Below are 27,242 nucleotides of genomic sequence, written 5' to 3' on the forward strand. Positions count from 1 at the left end.
TCCACCCACTTAAGCTCTTTTGCCTGTGTGCAGCCATGAAAACTGCAGTTCTGGAGCTCTACTAGCAGGCCAAATACAGGATGGAAAGAGTCTAAGAGACCCAAGCCAGGTCTACCCGTAAGCTACAAATCAACTCCTCTGCTGATGAATTTACTTCACATTCCCTTAGTTTCTTCTCTTCCCTGTGCAAACCAAAAGCATCTGAACAATAAAAGACTCAACTCCCTACAATTTAATAGTCTGCTTAAGTCTGATTTTAGAGCAAAAAATTACAAAGTTTTGGATCATATTCCTTGACAAACAGTCTCCCATTACAGAAATCTGACATTGTTCAAAAGCCACCACTTTACAGAAAGAGACAGAAATGGTTGTATCTTCACGTAGCAGATAAGGAACAGCCTAGTTTGTTAAAACTAAGATATTTGAAAACTGATTCAGGAACTGAGTCATACTTCCTGCTTTGAGACCCAACCACAATGTGCACACACTGGTGTAACAGCATTTTCTTTCTTCCTTAAATGGCTCTCCGCAGAGCAACTGCAGTTCAACAGGAACCAAACCTCCTACTCTAGCTACCCAAAGCCAGGGCACAAGGCCTAGACATCACTTCTTACTTCCCCCAAGGTAAATTATAAGGAGGAGATAGTTGGAAAGGTCAGTTCTAAGAATATTAGCAAAAACAAAAATAAAACAAAAAAACCCCCACAAATATATATATATACATATATATATATATATGGCAGTTACACTTAAACCTTCAAAACAAAAACCAAGATTATGAGGTTTAGTAAGTCACAAATTTCATGCCTGCCTTAATAAGATTCTAAATATGGAACAGAACCTTCTATTTTTGTACTAGTTAAGAAAATATTCTCTGTTGTTTCTGGAGAACTGTTTTGTTTTCATTGTTTTGTAAAATTTGGATAACCTAAATATTCTGAAAAGAATAAAATCCTGAGTGGGTGTGGTGGTACGCATCTATAATCCTAGCACTTGGAAGGTAGAAGCAGAAGGATCAGGAATTTTTATTTTTATTTTTTATTTTTTGGTTTTTTGAGACAGGGTTTCTCTGTGGCTTTGGAGGCTGAACTGGAACTCGCTTGGTAGTCCAGGCTGGTCTCGAACTTACAGAGATCCGCCTGCCTCTGCCTCCCGAGTGCTGGGATTAAAGGCGTGCGCCACCAACGCCCGGCAGGATCAGGAATTTGAAGCCTTCCTCAAACATGAGGGAAATTCAAGGCCAGCCTGGGCTACATGAGATCCTTTTTATAAAAAAGTTTTAAAATTCCCTTAGGGAACATCATTATTTCTCCAAGTTTAAAAGCAAACAAGCAGAGTCAAAAATCTTCTCTGGAAAATGTTTTTTCACATCATTGTGGGAAATGGGGCTCTCAGCTGTGTAAAGTCCCCTCCGTCTTTAAGAGTGGTTTGGTCCATTCTTTGGGTGGCTAGGGGCCAACAGAAGGTGAAGGAAAAATAAGAGTCCCAAGGAAACCGATGTGGGACTTACCTCATCAGCACCATGTGCCTGAAGTTCCTTGTAGAATTTCAAGGAAATACTGACCATCACTTTCGTTTTGTCTCCATTAGGATTTGAAATATGGTAAAGGACACCATCAAAGTCTGTGAAAAGGCAAGTAAGGCTGCTTACTCTGCAAACAGGAGTAGTCTCCTAGCACCTACCACCGGGCTGGCCAGGAGACCTCTGATAAGACAGCACGCGAGTAAATGATGTTCATTTTTATTTCACTCGGAAGGCAACAGAAAAGCTGCTGTGGAATTAATTGCTCAGTGGCCATCTCTTTGGTCTTACTTAAAATTACAAAGCTATTTTTACTGCAACCACAGTTTGTGCTAAAATAAACTTACAAAAACTTTCACTGTGACACATTTTCAGGAGAAAGAGCTATAAACAAACTGATATCCACCCATGCAGCATGAACGCTGATCAGCACATGCCCCTTCGTCTCTCAGGTCGTATTTGTCCCCCCCACCCCAACTCACTACAAAGCAAACCCCAGATGCACCACTTGATCCATATGTACTTCAGGATGTATCTTTGAGAGAGAGAGGTAATTGTACACAAACATAACCACAATCAGTCATGTTCAAATTCAAACAAAAAATTCTACTTTAACATTAAATACCCAGTAAGCCACTCAACTATTACCTATTGTCTCAAAAAACTTATGAACACTCTTGTCTTAAATATTCTACCTAGGATCTAAACAAGATCAGCACAACATAGATGGCTGTCTTGTAAGTCTCTTTTATCTCCTGGCCTTTCCTCTTTTTAGGTTCTCTCTTCCTGTACTAAAAAGTGAGCTGAGCTCATCTGTATCACTGTAAAAGCTAGGCCACATCGCAGAGAACTTGCACAGGAATCACAAGAACCATGAGGACTTGGCACTGCTAGTGACTAGGGGGCACAGATGGTAACCACCTTAGGGCCTTCGGCTGCAAGTCTTCCGAGATCATCTAGTCAAGTACTTGTCTTTCTAGATGGTACTTAGCTGTAAAATCCCCAAGGTCACATATGAATAGCCAATTCTTTTCTTTTAAAACAGGGTTCACTATGTAGTTCTGGCTAGACTGGAACTTCCTACCTGCCTGGTGCTGGCTGGGATTTAAGACTTGTACCACCATGCCTGGACAAAAGGGAAGCACCACTGCTTTGATTTGACAAACAAGCTCTAGCACCTTCCTACCTTGCCTCTCCCAAATACTTATATGATTGCTATAAGACTATAATTCTGTAGACTTCCAAATCAAAAGACAGATCTTTATATAAAACAAAACTCAAACTTCTAAGATATGGAGTACTCCATGCACTAAGATATGTAAGGTAGCTTTATATGGTTTACCTAACTTGACCAAAGTCAATTAGTAATGTTATAACAAGAAATAGTCCTCAAAGGACTCAATAAACTTGACAATCAAAACTTTTCAGGAATAGAGAGCTGGCTCAGTTTTTTAGAGAACTAACTGGCTATTCTTTCAGAGGACCCAGGTTCAATCCCCACAGCTTCTTGGTAGCTCATAATATTCTGCAACTCTAATTCCATAAGAGCTGATGTCTTCTTCTGGCCTCCTTGGACACACTCATGGGGCACAGATGCAGGCAAAACACCAACCAATACATCAATTTTTTTCCTTTCTTTTCTTTTTTATTATACTCTCTTAAAAGGGTTGAGATACGACACTTACCTGCAAATGTCACTTCTACAGCTTCTGGTTTGTTTCTGTAAAACAACAAAAAGGCCCTTAGTAAGATAATTTTAGGATAGGATGGCTTAGTGGATGGGGACACTTGCCAGCTAGGCCTGATGACCTCAGACCTGAGGTGGATCTGTAGGATTCCTAGGGTGAAGGGAGAGGGCTGACTTTTTCATGTTACCTTCTGGTCTCCACATACAAGCTGGACACGTACATCCACATATATAACAAATAAACATATCAAATGTAAATGGGGGGAATAACTGTACTGTCGATTTCTTCTAGGGGGACTTGGAAAGGTTCCTGATTTTTACTGGGAATTGAACTCAGTACCTTTGGAAGAGCAGTCAGTGCCCTTAACCACTGACCCTTCTTTCCAGCCCCCTGATTGTTACTTAAAACTGAAGCATTCTATATAAATGCAAGGCTTACAGATGAAGAGAGTACACATTCATTCTCTCATAGGCCTGAACCTTTAGACTTGCTTAAGGTAGAGAATTAGACAAAGGACACCTATAGCTTGTGTTTTCCAACTGTTGTTCAATGGCTTGCCACAGCCGGTGTGCTAATGTCTCCTCCCATAGGATAGTACCAATGGAAGTAACATATTATACAGAAATATGGCTAAGTGTAATAATGTAGAATGGTTCTACTGTGTTTAAGGTGAAAGGATGATTTGAAGCCATCAACAAACAGCAAGAGTAGTTCCATACCAAAGAACATTTTTAAGCCTTTCTACGCAACTTTCCTTGTGTGCATGGTTTGGTTTTTGTTGCTGTTTCATTTTTTGTTTTTCGAGACAGGGTTTGCTGTGTTAACAGTCCTGGCTATCCTGCAACTCACTTTGCAGACCAGGCTGGCCTCCAACTCCCAGAGATCCACTTGCCTCTATCTGTCTCCCAAGTGCTGGGATTAAAGACCTGTTCCACTACTGCCTAGCTCCTTCCTTGCATCATCAAAATACCTGCCACACTCCATGAAGCCTGCTTTGGTTCTATCTTACTTGTTTTAACTCAGGTCTTACACAGAAACGTGGCACAAAATAACAATGGGGAAAAAAATCAAATAGAGTCAAAGCACCTGTTTTCCAATTTTATCTTTTTTACTGGGCTTATGCTCTGGGACAAATAAGAATTCTTATATCCTTTTTCTTATATCATTTATAAAATGAGAGAATACAAACACTGATCTTGCAGAAGTACTACAGACAGGCCTAGACCTTCTTCTGGTATGCAAAGGCTACTCCATGTTTCAGTCAACTAAACTGAACCCAAGTGAAAGTTACATTATGTCCTTCTCTTTAACACCAATGGCAGAAAACTCTACTGCCTTAACAGCTTGCTAGCAGTTAATTCAAATGATCCTAGTTTGTTTCACATTTAGCAAACAAGATATCCATACTTTCACATTTTACTCCCTTGCTCAAGACCTCTTAAGTGAGACTCTTCTTTTCAAAAAATGTTTTATTCACACATGAAGGTATGTACACCATATATGAGGAGCAAGAGCCTTCAAAGATTAGAAGAGGGCACCAGATTTCCTGGATCTGGAGTTAGAGGTAGTTGTAAGCTCCTACGTAGGTGCTGGGAACTGAACTCGTGTCCTCTGTAAGAGCAATAAGTGCTTTTAACAACTGAGTTACCTCTCTTGCCCTTGAATATGAATCTTTTCCTTCCTCTCTCTGCTCCCTCACTTGTGAAAGGAACCAAGATACCTTCCAGCTCTGCATAATGTAATTTGACTATTAAAACGCTGACAAAGAGGCTAAATAGCATTCCCTAAACAAACTAACATTTTATTAAGTGCATGATGGAGAAAACCCACTTCTTCAAAGCCACCCATGTGCGATGACAAAAGGCCAAGTGTGGTGGCTCATGTCCCTATTCCCAGCATTTGGGAAGCAGAGTTCACTCTTACAAGTTTGGGGCCAACCTGGTCACATCGTGAGATACAGGCTAGTCAGGGCTATACAGGGAGACTAGCTCTCAAAAAACCAAGAACAAACTAAAAAAGGAGATGGAGCTAGATGACACTTTTACCACGTGGGGCACAGTTACAGGAGTATGAGTTCAGTCATCTGTGGCTGAATGTTGAAAGGGAGGTAGGGAGGTAGATCCTGTCTCAAAACATGAATGCCCTTTCCAAAACCAGAGAAAGCTTAAACTGCTCCTTTCATTCTCAAATTGTACTCAAGAAAAAAAGGCAACGATGACAATAAACCATTCCTTACCTCTAAAAACAAGCATATACACACTTTTTAAAAAGCCCAGATGCCCCAGGGTAGAGGAAGCATGCAAACACACTTTCTTAGAGGGGCTCCTGGCAGTCCTGGAGTCAGGGACCATACTGCCTGACTTAACTGGCGTGGAGTGGGGTATTTGGGGGTGTTATTTTCCCCTTAACCCTTAGGCTGGAACTCAGTCACAAAGATAAGAGTTTCTCACCAGACTACTTCATCAATAGACCTGAGAAAAATCAACTTAAGAAGATGTTCTAAGTCACACCCACTGAAGGCTTTCGTCTCTCTGGGTATGAAAGCACCCCTAAGCACAGGTTTCCACTGGGAAACACTGCTAAGATCCATTCTAAGTAGCGTGCCGTATGACTTGGGAGCATCTACCAAACCACTACTGTTAATATTTCAGTTCACTCTTCAAGGCTGCACAAAAGGTTTGGAGGAGAAAGGCTGCTAAGGTACCTGGCTAGAGAACAGGAGAACAAGCCAAGCAGTGGTAGCTCATGCCTTTAATCCTAGCACTGGGGGGGGCAGAGTTCAAGGCCAGCATGGTCTATAAAGCAGGTTCCAAGACAGCCAGGGCTACACAAGAACATATCTAGGAGCTGGAGGTTTGTAAGCTGTGTCCCAACAAGGAAAACATTAAATATAAAACACGCTGTCACATTCATTACTTAACCCAAGAACAGGTCTTTATCACTGCACATGCCTGTGTGTGCGCTTGAAACACATCCAAGTTCTTCAATCCCGCACCCCCACCCAGAGACACAGGGTTTCTCTATGTAACAGCCCTGGCTGTCCTCACACTCACAGAGATCCACCTGCTTCTGCCTCCCAAGTGCTGGGACTAAAGGCATGTACCACCACGCCCAGCTCCTGCTTCTTCAAAGTCATCCATGTATGATGACAAAAGGCAAAGCATGGTAGTTCATGTCCTTACTCCCAGCATTTTGGAGAGAGGGAGGGAGAGTTTTTTTTTTTTTTAAGACAAGGCTTCTGTGTAGCTCTGGATGTCCAGAAACTCAAAGATCTGCCTGCCCCTGCCTGCCGCCATCATCACTATATTTTAATTAGTTTATTTCTGAGACAGAATATCATGTAGCTGAGGCTGGCTTTAAACCCATTATGTAGCTGAGGCTGGGTTTGAACTACTTTTGCTTCCACCTCCCATGTGCTGGGGTTACAGGTGCACCACACACCTAGTTTGTTCTGCCTTTTACAAGTTTTAAAATCATGGTAATAGAAGGGCTCACTTAATAGTCACAAAAGATGAAGGAAACATTTACTGTTTTATCATCTGCTGAAGCTTCAGGTTCAAGGAAATTTAGAGAATAGGCAAGTCCTGGGGGCTGGCAAAATGGCTCGCTCAGTGAGGCACTGCTACCAAGACCAAAGACCTGAGTTTAATCACTGGAACCCACATGGTGGAAGGTGAGAATTGAATCCTGTGTAGGTGACCTCCACACTCATTTCTCGATGTGCACAGACACAGACAAATGTAAATTAGTCCTTTGGAGTTGAGTGTTAAGTTCTCCACGATGTGACTACCTCTAAAGTTCCTCTTTTACAAAATGGGGACAAAAGACCCATATTACAAGACTGTCATGAATCTTAACTGAGATGATAAAGAGTACATACACACACACCATATTTTCCAACAAGGGACTCCTGACTAAGTTACAGGTGTGGTGAGATAATAGTTCCTACAGTTCTCACAGCAGTGAGTGGCAGGATCTTAATAAATGTGCCACATAATACTATCATGTGTTTGTGCCACAATACATTTCAGCACTCACAGTGGTGGAAATCAAGCACATAACAGTCCCCAAAAGTCAGCCTGCATGCTGAATTTTTTTTGGGGGGGGGAGGTGGTTTTTTGAGACAGTGTTTCTCTATGTAACAGGCCCGACTGTCCTGAACTCTGTAAACCTGGCTGGCCTTGAACTCAGAGATCCACCTGCCTCTTTCTGCCTCCCAAGTGCTGGGGTTAAGTCGTGCACCACCTCCCAGCTTGTTCCTGAATTCTTAAGACCCTGAGTTTTCTCAATGCTAATCTGTCACATAGGCACATTTTGAAATGAAAAGAAACTGTGTTAAAATGTATAGGTAGTGCACACATACAGTAATAGACACAGCACAATACTTGGCTTACAGAAGACAATCTATAAACTAGGCTTTTCTTCCAGGTGGAGATAGGAAGAAATAGATCTGAAGCTGTGGTTGGAAGAGTTTTGGGGGTTATGGAAGCTCTCAAGATCAGGGAACTATTTACCCAGTCAAAGGAGAAATAGATTCCTGTTAACATCAGACTGTTAAAATGACTGGAACTTGTGACTAAGCCAGCTGGATGGTTCTTAGGGCTATTGACTAGACAGCCTAAGACACTGAAACATTACCCAGTTCACTCAGATGGGCTGATTTCTTTCTTTCTTTTTCTTTTTTTTAAAGACAGATTCTGTAGCCTAAGCTGGGTTATTCTTATGTAACCTAGGCTGACCACAAACTCATGGCAATTCTCCTGCCTCAGCCACCCAAGTGCTAGGATTACAGGCATGAGGTACCACACCTGACTTTAAGAAGAGATATTCTTAAAAGTTTCTTAAAAAGGAGAGATGGATCAGCACTTAAGAGAATTGGCTGCTCTTCCGGAAGACTTGAGTTCCCAGCACCACATGGTGGCCTGCACTGTCCACAACTCCAGTTCCAGGGGATCAGACATCTTCCCACTTCCACGGCTCTAGGCTTGAGTGGTGCACATACATACATGCAGGGAAATACTCATGCATATAAAGTAAAAAATAAATCTCAAAAGAAATTCCTTAGGAAAGTCTTTCTTTAAAGCTTTATTTGTATGTGTATGAATGTGTGTCTGCGCTAAGTGTATGACACTTGTGGAGAGTGCCGGTAGTAGCCAAAGAGGGCATCAGATCTTTTGGAAAAGCTGGAGTTAACTGGTAGTTGTGAGCTACCTGAAGTGGGCTTGGAACTGCTGAGCACTCTGTAAGAACAGCAAGTGCTCATAAACTGATGAGCCATCTCTTTTGTACCCAAAATATTCCTTAAAACTGGGTGTGGAGCTCTATACTTTTCTAAAGGAAGCTTCCAGAATGTCAACCATCAGTAAAATACTGCTAGCAACTTTAGTGCCCAGTTTTTTGTGTGTGTGAGGTCTTTGGAGGTTTTACTACTAAACACACCCTGGAAACAGTTCTCCACTATGGCATTTGAGACCCTCTTCTGGTTATCCTTCCAAGTCCTGAATTAAAGGAATTGTTTTGTTGTGCTCACTAAAGATTTTTGATTACTTTCTTTAAATCTATACAAGGTTCCAATCATTCTTTCTGAGCAAAGCTCACAAAACATCATATTAGGTAAAAGATGGTCCTTTTCTTTATTAAACTATACCTCAAAATACATAGAATAAAAGATACAAAAGCTGACACACACTCAAGAAAAGTGCTAACAAGCTAGGTGTGGCAGGAGATATAAGAAGTTAAGGAAGGTGGAGCCCATGAGCTTGAAGCCATCATGGGCTACACAGTTCCAAGACAGCTTGGGCTGCAGTGTAAGACCCTGTATCAGAACAACAACAAAAATGATGGAGAGATGGCTCGGTGTAAGAGCACTTGTTGGACATGCAAGAGGATCTGAGCTAGAATCCCCAGCACCCACAGAAAAAGCCTGCAACCTCAGTTGATGAAGGATGACTGGGGTTTGCTGATTGTCAACCTAAATACAGGTTCAGTAAGAGACCCTGTTTCAAGGGAACGAGGCAAAAAGGGATAGAGCAGGACAACTAGTATTTTCCCTCTGGCCTCTGCATGTGCGTACACACAAACACACACACACACACACACACACACACACACACACACACACACACACACTTTAAAAAGGAAAAGGGATAAGTTTTAAAGAAACCAAGGATCATTTTATCTGCCTCCATTAATTCCTTCAAAATAATATTTGCTGAGCTGAACACACACACACATACTCTGAAGATTCTGAGCAAACAAAGATGGCTGAAATGATAGTCCCAGTCCCCAACCTTGTCCTGTGCAGCTCTGGTGATTCACATCTCCAAAGACAATGCAAAGAGGCCAGAGGACATTTAGCAGTGTATCAACCATAATGCCCTTGAAAAAGATCAACTAGATCTTCAGTCAAATAGTACACTCCACTGCATTTATAGGCTTAAACAACGTCCTAATTCTGAGTATCTTCAAGCCAGCCTGCCTCTCTGAGGACATGTGTGGCATAGTTGGGAATGAGAACAAGGTATCAGCAAGACTTAATTTATTCCTTTCTCAAATTTCTCCTCCCACAGTCCTCGCCTACCCCTCAGCGCGGCTTGCTTACTGAGTTCTTCTCCCCCTCACAGAACCAAAGCTCCCCACAATATGCACAGGCTGTGGTAAGGAGCCAGAAGGCAGTTTAAATCACCAGCAGCTCGCATCTGACAGCCCTTCCTCAGTTCTGGACTGCATAACTGTGAAGTTGACAGGCCTCACTTCTGAAGATGGAAAGGTTCTTGGTATATATGTGATACCAAAAGAATTCAATTAATTTTCCGGATTACTTCTGCTTTAATTGTGGTCTGGGCAAGAATTCCTAAATGAAAAGGCAATGCTGTTGATAAGACCTGTGCAGGACATTATTTACACTACTGGGCGTAACTTTTAATTAGTCCCAGTGTGGAGACTGACAGGAAGGTACTTCACTGCATACCTTTGTGAAGATACACAGATCCAATAAGCCACCACTGAGGGGTGTGGTGGGGAAAGCGGGAAGCTTTGTTCAAATTGCCTTTAAATTACAAGATGACTGTGGCCAACTGGATGCTAGAGCTTGTCTTACAGAACACTCATCCAAATGCAAGTGTAAACTTTCAGACTGATGCTACAGGCAAAAAGATCCAGCAAGATGACCCAAGGGATCATTAAAAATAAATAGGATAAAGTTAAAAAAAAACGAAAAGGAATGATAATGCAGCTTCATTTTGAAGCACATACTCTAAAACTACTTGAAGAATACCTTATGAGGGCTGGGAAGTAGTGGATGGAGCACTTACCTACATGTGCCGGGTTCTCAAACACCCCTCCTCAACTAAACTATCTCATGGCTTCATTTCAGTAGGCAGAATAGCACTGTCCAGCAGAACTGTCTGTGGACGGACAGACACACTGTGCGAACACAGCACGAGTGGCAATGGAGTCCTAGGAATGCAACACAGCTACTGCAGCTCAGGAAACCAATTTTACTTCATCCTTTTACTTAAATCTAGCCAGCTACATGTAGTAAGTGGCTATGGTACAGGACACTGTAGAACAGAAAGATTCCCTCTGGCAAAGGCTACCCTGAATGTAATTTACCCAATTAATTTGTTCTGAGAAGTGCAAACAGCAGGCTAGAGCTAAGCCCTTCCAGGTTTCCACATTGCACAGTCTTTTACCTCTCCCAGTCTCTCCTCTGGGATACTCCTTCCTTTAAGGTCACTATCTTCTCCCAACACAGCTTATCTATCGGTTCCTCACTAACAGTGCTAACAGGCTCTCTTTGAAAAGCTCCCCATCTTTTTTGTTTTTGTTTTTCTAGACAGGATTTCTCTGTGCAGGCTGTCCTGGAACTCCCCTGTAGATCAGGCTGGCCTCAAACTCAAGAGATTCTCCTGCCTCTGCCTCCCAATCTCAGCTTGCTTTTTCTTTTGAGACAGTCTCACTATATATCCCTGGCTGGACCCAAACTTGTGTTGATTCTTCTGCCTCTGCCTCCCCAGGATTATAGGAGGGTCCCACCACACTCTGTAGAAACAGGAAATCTCAGGAAAACCCTGCCTTCTGTAGTCTCTTTTCAAAGTATTTTTAAGCAAAATGTTTTGAGCATCTCCAAGGATGAAACAAAACATACTACCTCCTCAAACATTAAACCTGTGGACAGTGAACATCTACACACACACACACACACACACAAAAAGCCTTAGAAATTATAATTTATGTCCTCCAGATTTAAAAACCTACTTTAAGCCGAGGCTGGCCTTGCCCTCCTGACCCTTCTGCTTCCACCTCCCAAGTGCTGTGATTACAGGCACACCACACCCAGCCCCCCTTTGGATACAGGCTCTCACTGTGGCCGGGAACTTTTGCTCCTCCTATCTCATGCTCTCCAAAGTCCGAATGTGCTTGGACTACAAGCACACACCACCAGCCCCAGCACTCTTCTCGGAAAGTTTTCTAAGAAGAGAAAGGACTAAATAAACTTCTGAATAATGTGTCACATTTTGGAATCACACAAATATGGAAGCCCTCCAGCATTAGCAGGCATGCTGCCACTTGAACACACAGCCATTTATCGTGAGGATCAGCTAATAAACCACCCAGGACTCATTTGCTAGTCTAGACTTGAGAATGTATGTATTAAGACCAGTTGTGAAAATGCAGAAGTTATTTTAACTTCCTCCTTTGTGCTCTACTACTCAAAAAAAAAAAAAAAAGTGCACACCCATCACCTACAGCAAGTCCCGGAGCTGATTCACTTCATAACTTAAATGCAGAGAACTGGTGTGGGAGGGAGAGAAGCCAGCGAGCTGCACATGCACTCAACTGCAGCCCGGGCAGGAAACAATATGCTCACTGAACTCCCCAATTCAAGGATAAAATCTGTGACCTTACCAAAGAGACAGGACTTATTCGATTTAAGTAGTGGTCTGTGAGCCACAAGTTCATTATGAATGCTTAGAATTCCCCCTCTCCCAATCTTCTTCCTTCTGTGGGATCTACAAGCACTTAACTTTTTAATTTCTAGTTCCTAGTTCACAGAAAACAGCCCGCACTTATTTCCTAACTGTGAAACCAAAATGTGAAGCCCCATCCTCACCAATGAGGAAATGAGGCAAAGGAATGGCCACAGGCCACCATAAATTAGAACCTAAAACCCAATTCCTCTGCTCGGGTTTTAAATGTATTAGAAAGGCAAAGCAGCTTTGGGGGAGAAGTTTGTCTTTTTGCGTTTGACAGAAAAGGCTCGAAACACGTCCCGTATATTAAGATGCCGATGTTTAGTAAGGTTATCTAAGAACTTCATAGTTTCTGGGAGCAGAAGTAGATTAACCGGGTCAGCATTACCACAGACGAAATCAAAGACCAAGAGTCTTGGATAAGAACTGACGACACACAACCAGATAAAAAGCTGGTCTCAAGAGAGCTAAGGAGGGTGTGGATACAAGAGTGCTGGCTTTGCCTGAGGAATATAAAACAAAATGGCTAGTTGCTCTCACAGGTTAGAGAGGAAGGGAGGGATCACTGGTTCCCTCGCCCCTCGCTTCTCGGGCCGGTCTACGTCCTGTCTTGCCTCCTGCTTCTCCTGGGGGAGAGGTGGAGCGGGGAAGCAGAATGCCGGCGGTGATCTGGGCCTGCACGTTCTTCCCACCTCGCCCTGGGAATTACTGAAAGCTCCATCCAATCCAGCTTCCCCAAAGGGGTCTCTCTGGGTTCGGAACAATGACGGAGACTACCGAGGGAAGTGGGCCCCTCTCTGGCCCGCACAAGACAGTGGGCTCTCGGGCGTGAGTCCTGGCCTGGGCTGCCCTCACGTCCCACAGGTCTGCTCGCTGGCACGCCTAGCTCCTGTCCACTCGCTGCTTCCGCATCCCCGTCTCAGCCTCTCCCCACGCATCTCAGGCACTCGGCCCGCCGCGCCCCAGGGCCTCCCCACGTCCACCCTGCCAGTGGAGCCCCGAAGCCGCGCCAGGTTGCCGATCCCCCCCCCAAGGCGTGGGAGCTGGGCACCACCCGGGATTAGCTAGGGTCAACTCAGCCTCCACCCGGCGTGCGCTCACCCGGCGGCCGCGTTCTCGAACTTGAGCGCGAGCGTCTCCTCGATGATGCGGTTGTTCACCTCCAGCAGGATCATGGCGGCGGCTGCCCCGGGCAGGGGAAGAAGAAACAAGGGCGGTGAGGGTGGGCAAGCGAGGGCAGGACGGAGGGAGCGGCCCCGCTGCCCCTGACGAGGGGGGCTGGGTGCGGTAGGTGAGGGGAGAAGGGGACGGGGAGCCGGGCGGGGAGAGCGGACTCGCGCGCTGGCCCGGCACGCGCTGCCTGTTGGAGGCAGCCTCCACCCGACCGACCTGGCCCCTGTAGCTTCAACCCGCCTGCCGAGCCGCCGCCGCCTCCGCCGCCGCCTTACCGACGATCCCGGTCCCCGCCCAGCCCCCGGCTCCAGCCGGCCACTTCCGCTCTCACACCCACTTCCGCTCGCCGCCCGGACGCGCGGCTCCGCGGCGCCATTTCCGCTTCAAGCTCGCGCGCACACGCCCGCAAGCCCGTCCTGGTAAGGAGGCAGGCAAAGGGCACGCCTGCGCATGTGCGGCACACCGCCCCGCCTCTCCTGTTCATTAGAGTCCCACACTCACCTGTCATTCCTCGAGGTTGACCTTCGTATCCTGCTGCTTCCTCCCCTGCATAGTCCAGAGGCCTGACTCCACCCTTCCGGTGTCATTTCAGAGGACCCTTAAGAAGCTTCCCCTTGGGGAATCCCTTGCTTCCAACTTCTGGAGGCCCTTTACCCATTCCTACTCGGACTGTAGCACCATCAGGCGTTCTTTTCGCCAGTGATTGCTTAGTGGGCATCTCTTCTTCCTGGGGACCCAATGATTCACGCAATACACGAGGACCTGCCCTCCTAAAGCTTATAGCCTGATAAAGCAAACACAATAAATTCCCAAGGAACCACACATTATTACAGGGCAATAAAGGAAAGGAATGGAGGCCAAGAAGGTTAACAGGAATCCAGATGGACCTTCCTGGATTCCTGTCGTATCTCCATTTCTGTGCAGAGGTGCTGCCTCAGGTGATCCTCACTGTCCAGTACCTCTGCTGGAGTCGGAATTTATCACTGTGCTCCACCTGTCCTTTCTGCCTGTACCATGTTTCCCTCTTCCAAGGACAATATAGCAAGTTTAATTAAGTCCCTTTTCCATGCAATAAAAAGGTTTCTTTTCTGTTTGGTAGTGAGGAAAATATTTTATTTTGGTTTTTTTCGAGACAGAGTTTCTCTGTGTAACAGCCCTAGTTGTCCTGGAACTAACTTGTTAGACCAGGCTGACCTCGAACTCAGAGACTACCTGCCTCTGCCTCCGGTGCTGGCTGGGATTAAAGGGTTATGCCACCACCACCTGGCTTCTTGCTTGGTTTTAACTGATTTTTTAAAAAATCACTTATTGCTGTATGTGGTGAGGCATTTAATACCAGAACTTGGGAGGCAGAGACAGATCTCTGTGAGTTCAAGGCCAGTATGGTCTACATAGCAAGTTCCAGGCCAGCCAGGGCTACAAGTTGAGACCTTGTCTCCTGCCTCAAAGCAAATGAACAATTTTTTAGAATAGAAAAAAAATAAATTTATTTTTTAAATGTAGTATTATTAGAGAGAGCGAGAGTGAGTATGTGTTCACCATGGTGCTTGAGTGGAAGCCAGAGACAACAGTTGGACATCAGTTATCTCCTTCCACTGTGGAATCCTGGGGTGTAATTCAGGTTGTCTGGCTTGCCTAACACGTTCTTTTAAGCTGCTGAACCATCTCTCAAGCCCCAAAGCACCAATTTTAAGGGCCTGTTTATGCTAAGCAATAGATTAGTAGAGTCCCACTAGCTTTGCTACAGATGACACCTATGATGTAAGGGCCTTGGTAATCTTTGCCCAAATTACTTTTTTTTCCAGGAAGTTGAAGGCAGCATCTGTCTATCTCAAACTGAGACCATAGACCCCTTAGGCTTAGGCAAGTGTCTGATAGCTGACCTCTTGCCCACTGAGGGATAAGACTCCACCCTTGGAAGGTATTTGTACTGCCCTTTCCTGAGCTTGTGCACTCTGAAGAGCCACAGTTTGGTTTGGGAAGCACAGACTACTGGTACTTGCTTTATATCTTCTTTAGACTTGCGGGGTTACATTTGTAAAAGTCTGATTCCCTTCCGGGCCGTCTGCGTGTTCCATCCCCCCATGTCTGGAAGCATTAAGGGCTTCTTTTTAGTCCATTGCTTGCTTTAATACTTTTTCTAAAAATGCATTTTATATACATTAAAGGTATCAGATCTTGGGAGTTACAGACAGTCGTGAGCTGCCGTGTGGGTGATGGGACTTGAACCCGGGTCCATTTAGAAGAGAAGCTGGTGCTGTTAACCGCCGAGTCATCTCTCCAGCCCTTCTTTTAATACTTTCTTCTTAATGTTTTGCACTGGGCATTCATTGAGAATGGAAAATGGTACTTAGTTTTAAAAGTATTATCACTCATTCACCTCCTGGATCGATTCTATAGTTTTCTTTTTTTTTTTTTTTTTTTTTTTTTTTGGTTTTATGAGACAGGGTTTCTCTGTATTGTTTTGGAGGCTGTCGGTCCAGCCCGGCCTCGAACTCACAGAGGTCCGCCTGCCTCTGCCTCCCGAGTGCTGGGATTAAAGGCATGTGCCACCACCGTCCGGCTAGTTTTCTATTTTTTAAAAAAATTCTTGCTTTTAGAAAGATTTATTTTTATGTGTATGAATGTTTGCCCGTGTACATGAGTGTTCAATACATGTGTGCCTGGTACCCTCCCAGGTGAGAAGAGGGTGTGGGACTGGAGTTACAGACAACTGTGAGCCACCATGTATGTGATGGCAAATGAAGCTGAGTTCCCTGCAAGAGCAGCAAGTGCTCTTAACTTCTGAGCCATCTCCCCAACATTAATAAAAAAGTTAAAATAAAGAAGGGGGCCGGGCGTTGGTGGCGCACGCCTTTAATCCCAGCACTCGGGAGGCAGAGGCAGGCGGATCTCTGTGAGTTCGAGACCAGCCTGGACTACCAAGCGAGTTCCAGGACAGCCTCCAAAGCCACAGAGAAACCCTGTCTCAAAAAAAAAAAAAAAAAAAAAAAGAAAGAAAGAAAGAAAGAAAGAAAGAAAGAAAGAAAGAAAGAAGAGGGCCGGGTGTTGGTGGCGCACGCCTTTAATCCCAACACTCGGGAGGCAGAGGCAGGTGGATATCTGTGAGTTCCAGACCAACCTTATCTACAAGAGTTCCAGAACAGTCTCCAAAGTCACAGAGAAACCCTATCTCTAAAAAAAAAAAAGAAGAGGTGCACATACATAAATACAAACATTCATATAAATAAAATGGATTCCCAGGGCAAGTATGGTAAAGAGAAAGAATAAATTCCTGAAGGTTGTCCTCCATACCTGTGCCACACACCCTCTTCTTGCATCTGTGGGTTCCAGGCACATACATGGTGCGCATATATATACAAAGGCACAATGCTCATCAAATAAATGCAAAACCAGTATTTAAATTGATGGGGAATGTCCTTATGTATATATGTTTCTCTTATTGGTTGATGAATAAATTACTGTTTGGCCAATGAGGCAGGAAGATAGTCGGGACTAGGAGACAAGGATAATTCTGGGAAAAGTAGGCAGGAGCCTGCCAAAGGAGTAACAGGTTCAGGTGTCCTCTGGTAAGCCAAGACCACATGAAAATACATAGATTAATAGAAATGGATTAATAATTATGACAGAGCTAGCCAATAAGAAGCCCTAGTCATTGGCCAACTATTTTATAATTAATATAAGTCTTTGTGTGCTTATTTGGGGCAAGGCAGCTGCAGGACCAAGTGGGACAAAGAAAACTCCACAACATTAAATGAAAAGAAAAAGTGTGTGTGTGTGTGTGTGTGTGTGTGTGTGTGTGTGTGTGTGTATGTGTGTGTGTGTGTAAATGCCAGAGCATGCATGTAGAGGTCAAGGACCTCCACTTTTTTGAATCAGTTCCTTCCTTCCACTGACTGTTCCTGGAGTCAAAGCCAGGTTATCAGGGCAACCACTTTTACCCACTGATGCATCACCCCCCCATCCATCCCCATCTCAGTCACTGTTCTATTGCTGCAAGGAAATATCGTGACTATGGAAACTCTTATAAAAGAAAGCATTTAATTGGGAACATGCAAGCAGATATGGTGCTGGAGAGTAGCAGAGAGTTCTATATCCAGATCCACAGGCAGCAGGAAAAGAGAGACATTAGGGCAGGCTTGGGCTTTTGAAACCTCAAAGCCTACCCCCCAGTAACAAACCAATAAGTCCACGCCTCCATGTCTCTCCTAAGTAGTACCCCCCTGATGACCAAGCATTGAAATATATAACCCTATGGGGCCGTTCTTATTCAACCTGCCTCACAAAAAGAACCCTTTTAGTTTTAGGGGTTTTTGTTTGTTGTGTTTTTTTTTGTTTTTGTTTTGTTTGTTTTTTGAGACAGAGTTTTTCTGTTTTGTTTTGGAGGCTGTCCTGGAACTTGCTCTGTAGACCAGGTTGCCTCAAACTCACAGTGATCCATCTGCCTCTACCTCCTGAGTGCTGGGATTAAAGGCATGAGCCACCAATGCCCATCTTGTTTTGTTTTTTGAGACAGGATTTCTCTGTGTAGCCTTGGCTGTCCTGGAACTCACTCTGTAGACCAGGCTGGCCTCAAACTCAACAGAGATCTGCTGGCCTCTGCCTCCTAAGTGCTGGGATTAAGGGTGTGCACCACCACTGTCTGGCTAGTTTTAGTTTTTATGCTTGTTTACATTTCAATTAAACATGTTTAAATTTTTTTCTAGGTTTCTGTTGACTAGAAAGAACTTGACTAGGTTTAAAATACAAAGGCAGATGATATGAGATTAAGTTTTTTATTTTTGCTTTTAATAGTTATTGTACCTGGGTTTTTTGTTTGTTTGCATGTTTCATGTTTCCTGGTTGTGTTATTAGATACACCATAGAATATTACATCAGTGTTCTGATAAACATTCATCTCTGAAAGGAATGAACTTTTACTTCACTAAGTGGCCTGTGAAGGGCTGAGTATGTAGCTGTGCGTGAACAATGCCTTGGGTTTGATTCCCAGCATCACATTAAAACTTGGTGTGGTGGCACATGCTTGTAATCCCAACCCTTGGGAGGTAGGAAGCAAGAGACTTGAAAAGTTCGAGGTTACCTTCAGCCAGTTCAAGGCCAGTGTGGGCTCCAAGAGACTCTGTCTCAAAAAATAACCAACCAACCAACCAACCAACCAAATGGACAAATGAATCATGGGAAATGAAGCATTGGGGAGCACATACCTGTGACTCCAGCCCTCCAGAGGTGGAGGCTAGAAGATCAGGGGTTGGAGGTCATCCTTGGCTACATTTAAGTTTGAGGCTAGCCTGTACTACCTGAAACTCTGTCTCAAAAAACAAAACCAGAAGAACCCTGTGAATAGCAGTCTATTACATTTTGAGAAGTGAAGGATTAATGGACTTTGCTGCGCAGTGCACAATGTTCCCCACGCAGGGACGCTTAGAAACTGAAGGGTTTGCTGAGGAGGAGAGAGAGCTTTGAGCCCAGCAGCTTGTGCCTCCCACTGTCTTCTTTTTTATTGTTATTTATTTAAATATTTTGTATTTATTTTTACTCATTTTTGTAAGGATATGTGTGTCCCTGAAATTACTTATGTGTAGCACATGCATGCAGGAGCCCTTGGAGTTCAGAAGAAAGTGTCAGTCTCCAAGAACTGGAGTTATAGATGGTTGCCAGCTAACATGTAGGTTTCAGGAACCAAACTTGGGTCCTCTGAAAGAGTAGCGTATGTGCTTTTAACCACTGAGCCATCTGTCCAGCCCTTAAGCCTGTCTCTTGTTAGCATTTAAATCTGTTATACTTTGAAGTGGACCAATATGATAAAGTGTCTGGTTGTTTTAAACATCGTAATTAGGCAGGCAGCTAGAGAAGCATGTATGAATACTTACAGGGACGAGAACATGAGGTCATGCAGGAAGGGAAACAGACTAGTAAGCTACAGGTTCTGCTGCAGGGGAAAGTACAGTTGGACAGATGGAGATAGCAGCTAACACTCAGAGGTTGAATGCAGTCTGTGCTGGATGCTGTTTTAGGTGCTTTCAATGGGCTGACTCATTAAGTCCCTGTGACAACTCCAAGAGGTAGCTGCTCCCAAACCTCATCTTACAGTTGATGAAACCGAGGTGCCAGGAGCCTGAAGATTACAACCACAGTCCTACGTGTAACTAGTTGTGGAGCTGGGAGGACACTATGCAACACAGGCATCCAATACAGAACCGGAGAGTTCTGTATTTTAAAGTATGTTTTAAAAAACAAACTGTGTCATTATCTTCCTAAAAATAATGTCAAGGCCTAGCTGAGGAGCTACTGGCAACTAATGGCTGCCAGGAAGGGGGAATAACTTTTTTTAAATGTATTTTGTTATGTATTTATGTATTTATGTTACCCTGGCTAGCTAATGACATCACCCAGGAATCATCTGTCTCTGCCTTCTCAGTACTGTGATTACAAGTGTGTGCCACCACACCTGACTTTTGGTGTGTGTGTGTGTGGGGTGCTGGGAATCAAACTGAGGTCCTCAAACTTGAATGTTAAGCACTTTACCATCTTAACCTTTCCTCAGCTTGGACTCATTTTTCCACGTGGTGTAGCTAGCTAGCCACTGGCAAATTGGCCACATGCCACTAAATAATCCCCTGCACATGCAAGCATTACATTAAATTTAGTGGGCTATACTGGCTAGTTTTATGCTAGAGTCATCAGGGAGGAAGGAGCCTCAATTGAGAAAACACCTCCTTAAGATCAGACCATAGGCAAGCCTGCAAGGCATTTTCTTAATTAGCGACTGATGGGGCTGGACCAAGCTCATTGTTGGTGGGGTCATCCCTGGGCTGGTGGTCCTGGGTTCTATAAGAAGCAGGCTAAGTAAGCCAGGAGGAGCAAGTCAGTAAACAGCACTCCTCCAGGTTCCTGCCCTGTTTGAGTTCCTTCCCTGACTTCCTTTGATGATGAATGTTATGTGGGGCTGTGAAGGAAATGATAGCTTTTCTCCCCAGGTTGCTTTGGTCATGGCATTTCACCACAGCAATAGTAACCCTGACTAAGGCATGGGCCTTTATGAAGGAAGTAGGGGGAAGACTTGTTGGGAAGGAGTTTAGAGGGAGTGGGAGGGGAATAGGAGAAGGTTATGGGGAATGAATGATATGATATATATATGCATGAAATTATCAAATTATAAATAATTTAAAAATAGTATCTGTTGTGAAATATTAGTTTAAGGTGTTTACATTTGTTTATGCTGTGGAATATTAATGATGCAAAGATGTGTTGCATTCTTTTATGTAGCATTTGTTTAACTCTGTAAAGCTGTGTTACTTTGCCTGCCTAAAATACCTGATTGGTCTAATAAAGAGCTGAATGGCCAATAGCTAGGCAGGAGAGAGAAGTAGGTGGGGCTGCCATACAGAGAGAATAAATAGAAGGAGGAATCTAGGCTAGAGAATAATGGGAAGAGGGAGGATAGAGGAAAGGAGGAGGAGGGGAGGACTCCAGAGGCCAGCCACCTAGTCAGCCTGCCAGCCACACAGCCAGCCACACAGCCACATAGCCAGCCATAGAGAAGAAGGGAAGTTATAACAATGAAAAAAAAAAGAAGGAAAGATATGTGGTATAAAGAAAAGTAAAAAGCCCAGAAGCACCGGGCGGTTGTGGCGCACACCTTTAATCTCAGCACTCGGGAGGCAGAGGCAGGCAGATCTCTGTGAGTTCGAGGCCAGGCTGGACCGACAGCCTCCAAAACAATACAGAGAAACCCTGTCTCGTAAAACCAAAACAAAAAACAAAAGCCCAGAAGCAAAATGTAGTTAAAGAGAACTGGGATAACTTAAGTTAGAAAATCTGGTTAGAAACAAGCCAAGTTAAAGCTGGGCATTCACAAGTAAGAATAAGTCTGTGTATTTATTTGGGAACTGGGTGGTGACCCCCAAAGAAAAACAAAAACAAAACAAAACAGAAAAACAACTGTGTCAAGAGGCTGGAAAGGTGGCAGTTAAGAACACTGGTTGCTCTTGCAAAGGACCCAGGCTCAGTTCCCAGCACCCATGTGGTAGTTCATAGCCATCTGTAGTAACTCCAGTTCCAAGGGACCTGAGGGCCTCTTCTCAACTCTGTGGGCACACAGGCAGTGTGCATGCATACATGTAGTCAAAATAGTCATACTTGTAAAATAAATATCTAAAAAAATTTAAATGTCAACATCTTTTTAAAAACCAACACTTTCATTTTTAAAAGTTTTAGGATTAATTATTATTTTAAAATGATGGGCAGGTATGTGTGTCTGCATGCTGGTATGTGCACACGAGTGTGGGTGCTTTTGGAGACCAGAGATGCCAGAGCCCTGGAACTGGAGTTAGAAACAATTGTGAGCCATCTGATGTGGGTGCTGGGAACTGAATCCAGACTCTCTGTAAGGGTAGCAACTGCTCCTAATCACTGAGCCATCTCTTCAGTCCTGAAATTTGTGTGTGTGCGCGCGCGTGCGCGCGCGTGTGTGTGTGTGTGTGTGTGTGTGTGTGTGTGACATGTATGTGGAGCTCAGCGAACAACTCTCAGGAGTCTATTCTCTTCTCCCACCGTGGATCTGGGGACTGCACTCAGGCCCTTGAGCCGTCTCACAAGTCCTGTCAACAACTTCTTGACTCTATCTTTACTTTGCTGAGTCCTTGTCATCAAAATAGGAAAAGTGGCTGTTTCTAAAACATCAATAAATTTACTGTATCAATCCTTTGTGTTTGTGTGTGTGTGTATGCTTGTGTAGGTGTAGGTGTATTGTTTTTAACAAAATCTCAATCATTTGATTGTACCAATAAAGATTCAGGGAGCTAGATGCTGGGGTGAAAACCTGGTAGCTCGGAGAGGCAGAGAAAGCACCCAGCTGACCTTACCCTTCTGATGAAGGAGCTTTCTCAAACAAAACTCCTTAAACTGAATATCCCTCCCTTCTACTTCCTGTTCATCTCTCTATCTGTCCTCCTGATACCCTCTTACTCTCTATGCTTTTTTTTTCCTGTCAACTGGTTGCTTGTTCACTCTCTTAACCTAACATTGACTTTTTTTTAAACCCTGTTTACAATATTCAAGCAGAAAGTTCTTAAAGATGTGTTCTAGAAGCCGGGCGATGGTGGCTCACGCCTTTAATCCCAGCACTCGGGAGGCAGAGGCAGGCGGATCTCTGTGAGTTTGAGGCCAGGCTGGACCGACAGCCTCCAAAACAACACAGAGAAACCCTGTCTCGTAAAACCACCACCAACAAAAAGATGTGTTCTAGAGCTGAGCCACACCACAACTAGAAACCTGTTTTTCTGGTAAATAATGTAATCTTAGGGTTCACAGTGTCATCAAATATACTGCAACCAACCAGGCTGTAGTGTAGTGACCCATGCCTTTAATTCCAGCACTTGGAAGGCAGGGGGAGGTGAATCTCTGAGTTTGAGGCCAGCCTGGTCTACAGAGTGAGTTCCAGGACAGGCTCCAAAGCTACAAAGAAACCCCGTCTTTAAAAACTTAAAAAGAAAATAGTATAATTGTATTTTAACATCATGCCCCTATTTATTATACAATTTAAAGCATAATGCATAAAATAATTATGAATCTGCCACATGATATATAAAGATGTCTTTTGGGCCAAGAATATCAGGAAGGAATGGATGGTGCTGGGGTAGCTGTAGAGTTAATGCTTGCTATTGAACTAGGTTGGTGTCAATTCTAATTGAATTTCTCCAAGTTTAGGATGCCAGCTGTAATCCCCATGGCAACCACTAAGAAAATAAGTTAAAATATACAAAGGAAAAGGAGATATAGAAGCAATAGAAATTGTAACATTACGGAACTGGGTGTGGTGGCAAATGCTTGTAATTAAGCACTTGGGAAGTGAAGGATGGAGAATCAGAAATTCAAGTTAATTCTCGGGCACACAGTAAGTTCAAGGTCAGCCTGGGTTACATGAATATTATAAAGAAGGCATTACACATTAGAAAAATTAAACACAAGGGGCTAAAAAGATGTCTCAGTGGTTAGAAACAGTAGCTTGTCTTCCAGAGGACCTGAGCTTGATTCCCAGAACCCATATGGAGGTTCACAATTTTTTGGAACACCAGTTCCAGGGGACCCAACACCCTTTTATAGACAACTCAGGCACCAGGCATGCAAAATGGTATGTGTATGTGTGTGTGTGTGTGTTTTGTGGGCACTCACAGGCATGCAGGCAAAACATTCATACACGTAAAATGAAATAAAGTAATCTTAAAAAATTAAGTACAAGGCAAAATATGGTATGTGCCTATAATCTTAATACTCAGGAGGCTGAAGCAGGAGGATTACAAGTTTGAGGTGAACCTAGTCTAGACAGTAAGTTTCCAGGCCAGAAAATATTAAACTTCACCCAAAAAGGATAAATTAGGAATAAAATTAAATAAGGAGATGGAAGACTCCTGCACTAAATCTGTAAAGCACTAGTGAAAGACATTGAAAAAGATCTATAAAATGGAATGACACCCCATGTTCATAGACTGAAATAGTTAATGTTACCAAGCTATTATTATTTAAAGCAATTTATAGCTTCAGTGTGATCATTATCAAATTTGCAATGGCTTTTTCTTTTTCTTTTGCAAAAGTTGAAACTAATCTTCAAGCTGATAAGGAGCTGCCATGGTCTCTAAGTAGCCAAAACAATACTGAGAAATAAAACTAAACCGGAGGGCTCATTCTTTCTGCTTTCTTTTGTGTGTTAGTCACGACAGTGTTGTGCTGGCAAGTGGTTAGACATGTACAGAACAACGTAGTAGATCTTAAGCTCTAGTGACAAACCAAAACATTTGCAACGGATTGATTTTTGGCAAAGTGCCACTTAATGGGCCTGAAATTCAATCTCTTTAACAAATTGTGGATAATTAGATAACAGGACAACAAAAGAATGAAACTGTACCCCGGCCTCATTGTTATTTTCTTTTCTTCCTTGTCTGTGCTAAGACTTGAACCCAGGACCTCTTGAATGCTATGTAAGTGTTACCCAACTGAGCCGCACACCCTTCCTTGTTCTATATATAAACACCAATCCATACTGGATCAATGCCCTAAATATAAATGCCCTAACCGTAGCATTATTAGATGAAAACATAAGAGCAAATATGCATGACCTCAGAGCTGGCCCTAGAAACGTAAGTATCAAATAAAAGATAAAATGCTCTTCATCAAAATTAAAAACTTGTGATTGGCATATACAAACTGCTCTTCCAAACCCTACACGAGTCCCTCAAGAACTCTCCTTTCCTACAGTCTGCTGAGAGTCAGCAGTGAGCTGTGTTTACTGGAAACAGGGATTTATCAATTTGTTGTTTAAACATTAAGAGGCTTAATGTGCCTTCCAGGAAGCTGTCTGCTTTGCAAAAATCACAAATATCGAACGTCTCCTTTTGGCATAAAAGTAGAAGCATGTTCCTTTTTATTAATAGGCTATCAAAAGCTCCCATTTCTACTAAAAGGAAGGCATGCCTGGGGGCTCTGGGTGGAAGGTGATGTCAGCTTGCTCTGGGTAGAGTAGTGGTGATGAACACATGTAAATTTGTGTGTGTATATGTGTGTGTGTATTCACGTTCAAATGTGTATAGTTATTCATGTGTGTGATTTCATATGCTCGTATGATTGTGTGTGTGTGTAGGTCAGAGATTGACCTCAGACCTCAGATGGTTTCTTTAATCACTTCCCATTTTATTTACATTACTGCTTTATGTATGTAAACTTTAATGTATTTATATGTTATGCATGTATGTATGTACCTATCTTACTCTGGCTGGGCTTGAACTAGTGATCCTTTTTCTTCAGTTTCCAGAGCACTAGGGTTGCAGATATGAGGAGCCACCATACCTGGCTTGAGGGAGGGGCTCAAACTCAGTTCTCCTTTGTTCTCAGATGAACCCAGAGCTGACCTTAGCCAAGTTGCTTCAGGGACTTCCTGTTCCTGCCTCCAGATTGCTAGGACTACAGTTGGATGGGCTGCCTTGTCAACCTGAGGATCCAAATTCCAGTCCTTACATTTGTGTGGCAAGTATTTTATACACGGAGCCATCTCCCCAGCCCCAGAAGTGGATTAAGCAAGGATGAATTCATTTTTATGTATATGGATGTTTTGACCGCAGGTAGGTATGTCTGTGCACTGTGTGCATGCAGTGCCCTTGGAGGTCAGAGGAGGACATCACATCCAATGGAGTGGAGTTACAGACACTGAATCCCCTGCAAGAGCAGCAAGTGCTCTGAACCACTGAGCCCCAGCCCCAGCCCCCAGAAGGCTATTTTAAGAGCTTCTTTGATGAAGTCAATAGGTGCTGCACTAGTTTTCCACATGGAATAAAAAGCTGCCACAATTCAACTCCTTAAACATCATTTACTGTCACAGTGTCTGTGACTAGCAAACAAAAACAAGTTCAAGGGGTCTTTCTCATTCCAGTCTTCAAAAGAGTGACTTCCTGTTACCCTTAACACACAGCTCAAGCTGACAGCTATCTTCCGGCAGATGCTACAGTGTTCTGACAATTGCTAGCCTAATGAGAAACACGTCACAGATTCTGCTGGTATGTGTGTGTGTGTGTGTGTGTGTGTGTGTGTGTGTGTGTGTGTGTGTGTAGAGTGTATCTCTCATAGGCCTTAATGTTCAGATTTCTGGTATGACTGTGGATAGTGATTGTGCTTTTTATTAAGATAAAAACAGGAAGGGAGCTGGTTGGCAGTGGCACCTGCCTTTAATCCCAGCTCTTGGGAGGCAGAGGCAGAGGCAGGCAGATTTCTGTGAGCTCAAATAGACCAACCTGGTCTACAAAGTGACTTCCAGACAGCCAGGGCTATTACACAGAGAAACCCCGTCTCAAAAAAGCAAACCAAACCAAACCAAAACATGGAGGATTTTTAAAAATTACTTTTTATTTTGGCTTATTGACACAGGGTCTCTCTACATACTCTTGAATGTTAGGGAATTCAAGGTTGGCCTTGAACTCAGAGAGATCAGCCTGCCTCTGTCTCTCAAGTGCGGGTCTCTCTACATACTCTTGAATGTTAGGGAATTCACTGTCTAGACCAGGTTGGCCTTGTACTCAGAGAGATCAGCCTGCCTCTGTCTCTCAAGTGCGGGTCTCTGTACATACTCTTGAATGTTAGGGAATTCACTGTCTAGACCAGGTTGGCCTTGAACTCAGAGAGATCAGCCTGCCTCTGTCTCTCAAGTGCTGGTATTAAAGATGAGCACCATCACACCTGGCTGTTTATGTTATTTTTAATCTTTAAAAAACTCCTTTCTTGACCTTGTTTCATATTTCATAGATTTATTTTATTATTTTATGGGCATGCATAGCATCTGTGTGAGTGAATACCACATGTGTGCAGGTGCCTGTGGAAGCCAGGGAGGGCATCAGATCCCATGAAGCTGGAGTTACCCGGTGTTGTGAGCCACTTGACATGGGTGTTGGGAATTGAACTCCGGTCTTTGGCAAGAGCAGCAAACACTCCTAATGAGAAGCCATCTCTCCATCCTCTGCGTTTTAGAAAATACGTATTTTACTATTTTAAATCATACATATGGGTGTGCCTATGTGTGGGAATGTTCCCATGAGTTCCAGTGTCCTTGGAGGTTAGACCACCCTGCAGATGGGGTGACAGATGGTTGTGACATGGGTTCTGGGAAATGAACTTGGGTCTTCTGGAAGAGCAAGATGTCTTCTTAACTCCACCTCTCCCACCACCATCTTTTCATAAAATGAAGTAGAGCTAGGGTTTAACAGAGATCTTTTAATATAGGCTTAAGTATGAGGCTAAGAGCAAGAGATGACTCAGAAGAAAGGCTCACCTGAGAGCATGGGCATGGGCTTCTCAGAGAGCTGAAAAAGCAAAGCATGCCCCATACTCAAGTGAAAGGTATAG

At 43.7% G+C, this 27,242-nt stretch overlaps 1 protein-coding gene across 2 annotated transcripts in view; it reads right to left on the minus strand.

The window, feature by feature from the left end:
• Positions 1-13,706, minus strand: part of Arpc2 (actin related protein 2/3 complex subunit 2) — a 29,104-nt gene extending 15,398 nt beyond the window's left edge. Inside the window, exons 1-4 of one of the 2 annotated variants that reach the window (XM_005070501.4) lie at positions 13,575-13,706; positions 13,287-13,368; positions 3,208-3,242; positions 1,511-1,623 (exon numbers count right to left, since the gene is read on the minus strand). In XM_005070501.4, the coding sequence (XP_005070558.1) occupies positions 1,511-1,623; positions 3,208-3,242; positions 13,287-13,360 (222 nt within the window). In that variant the 5' untranslated portion in view covers positions 13,361-13,368; positions 13,575-13,706. The other variant, XM_005070502.4, reaches the window with a different exon arrangement.
• Between the last annotated feature and the right edge of the window lie 13,536 nt (positions 13,707-27,242).

Source organism: Mesocricetus auratus, unplaced genomic scaffold (genome assembly GCF_017639785.1).
Source record: "Mesocricetus auratus isolate SY011 unplaced genomic scaffold, BCM_Maur_2.0 Super-Scaffold_100010, whole genome shotgun sequence".
Taxonomy (NCBI): domain Eukaryota; kingdom Metazoa; phylum Chordata; class Mammalia; order Rodentia; family Cricetidae; genus Mesocricetus; species Mesocricetus auratus.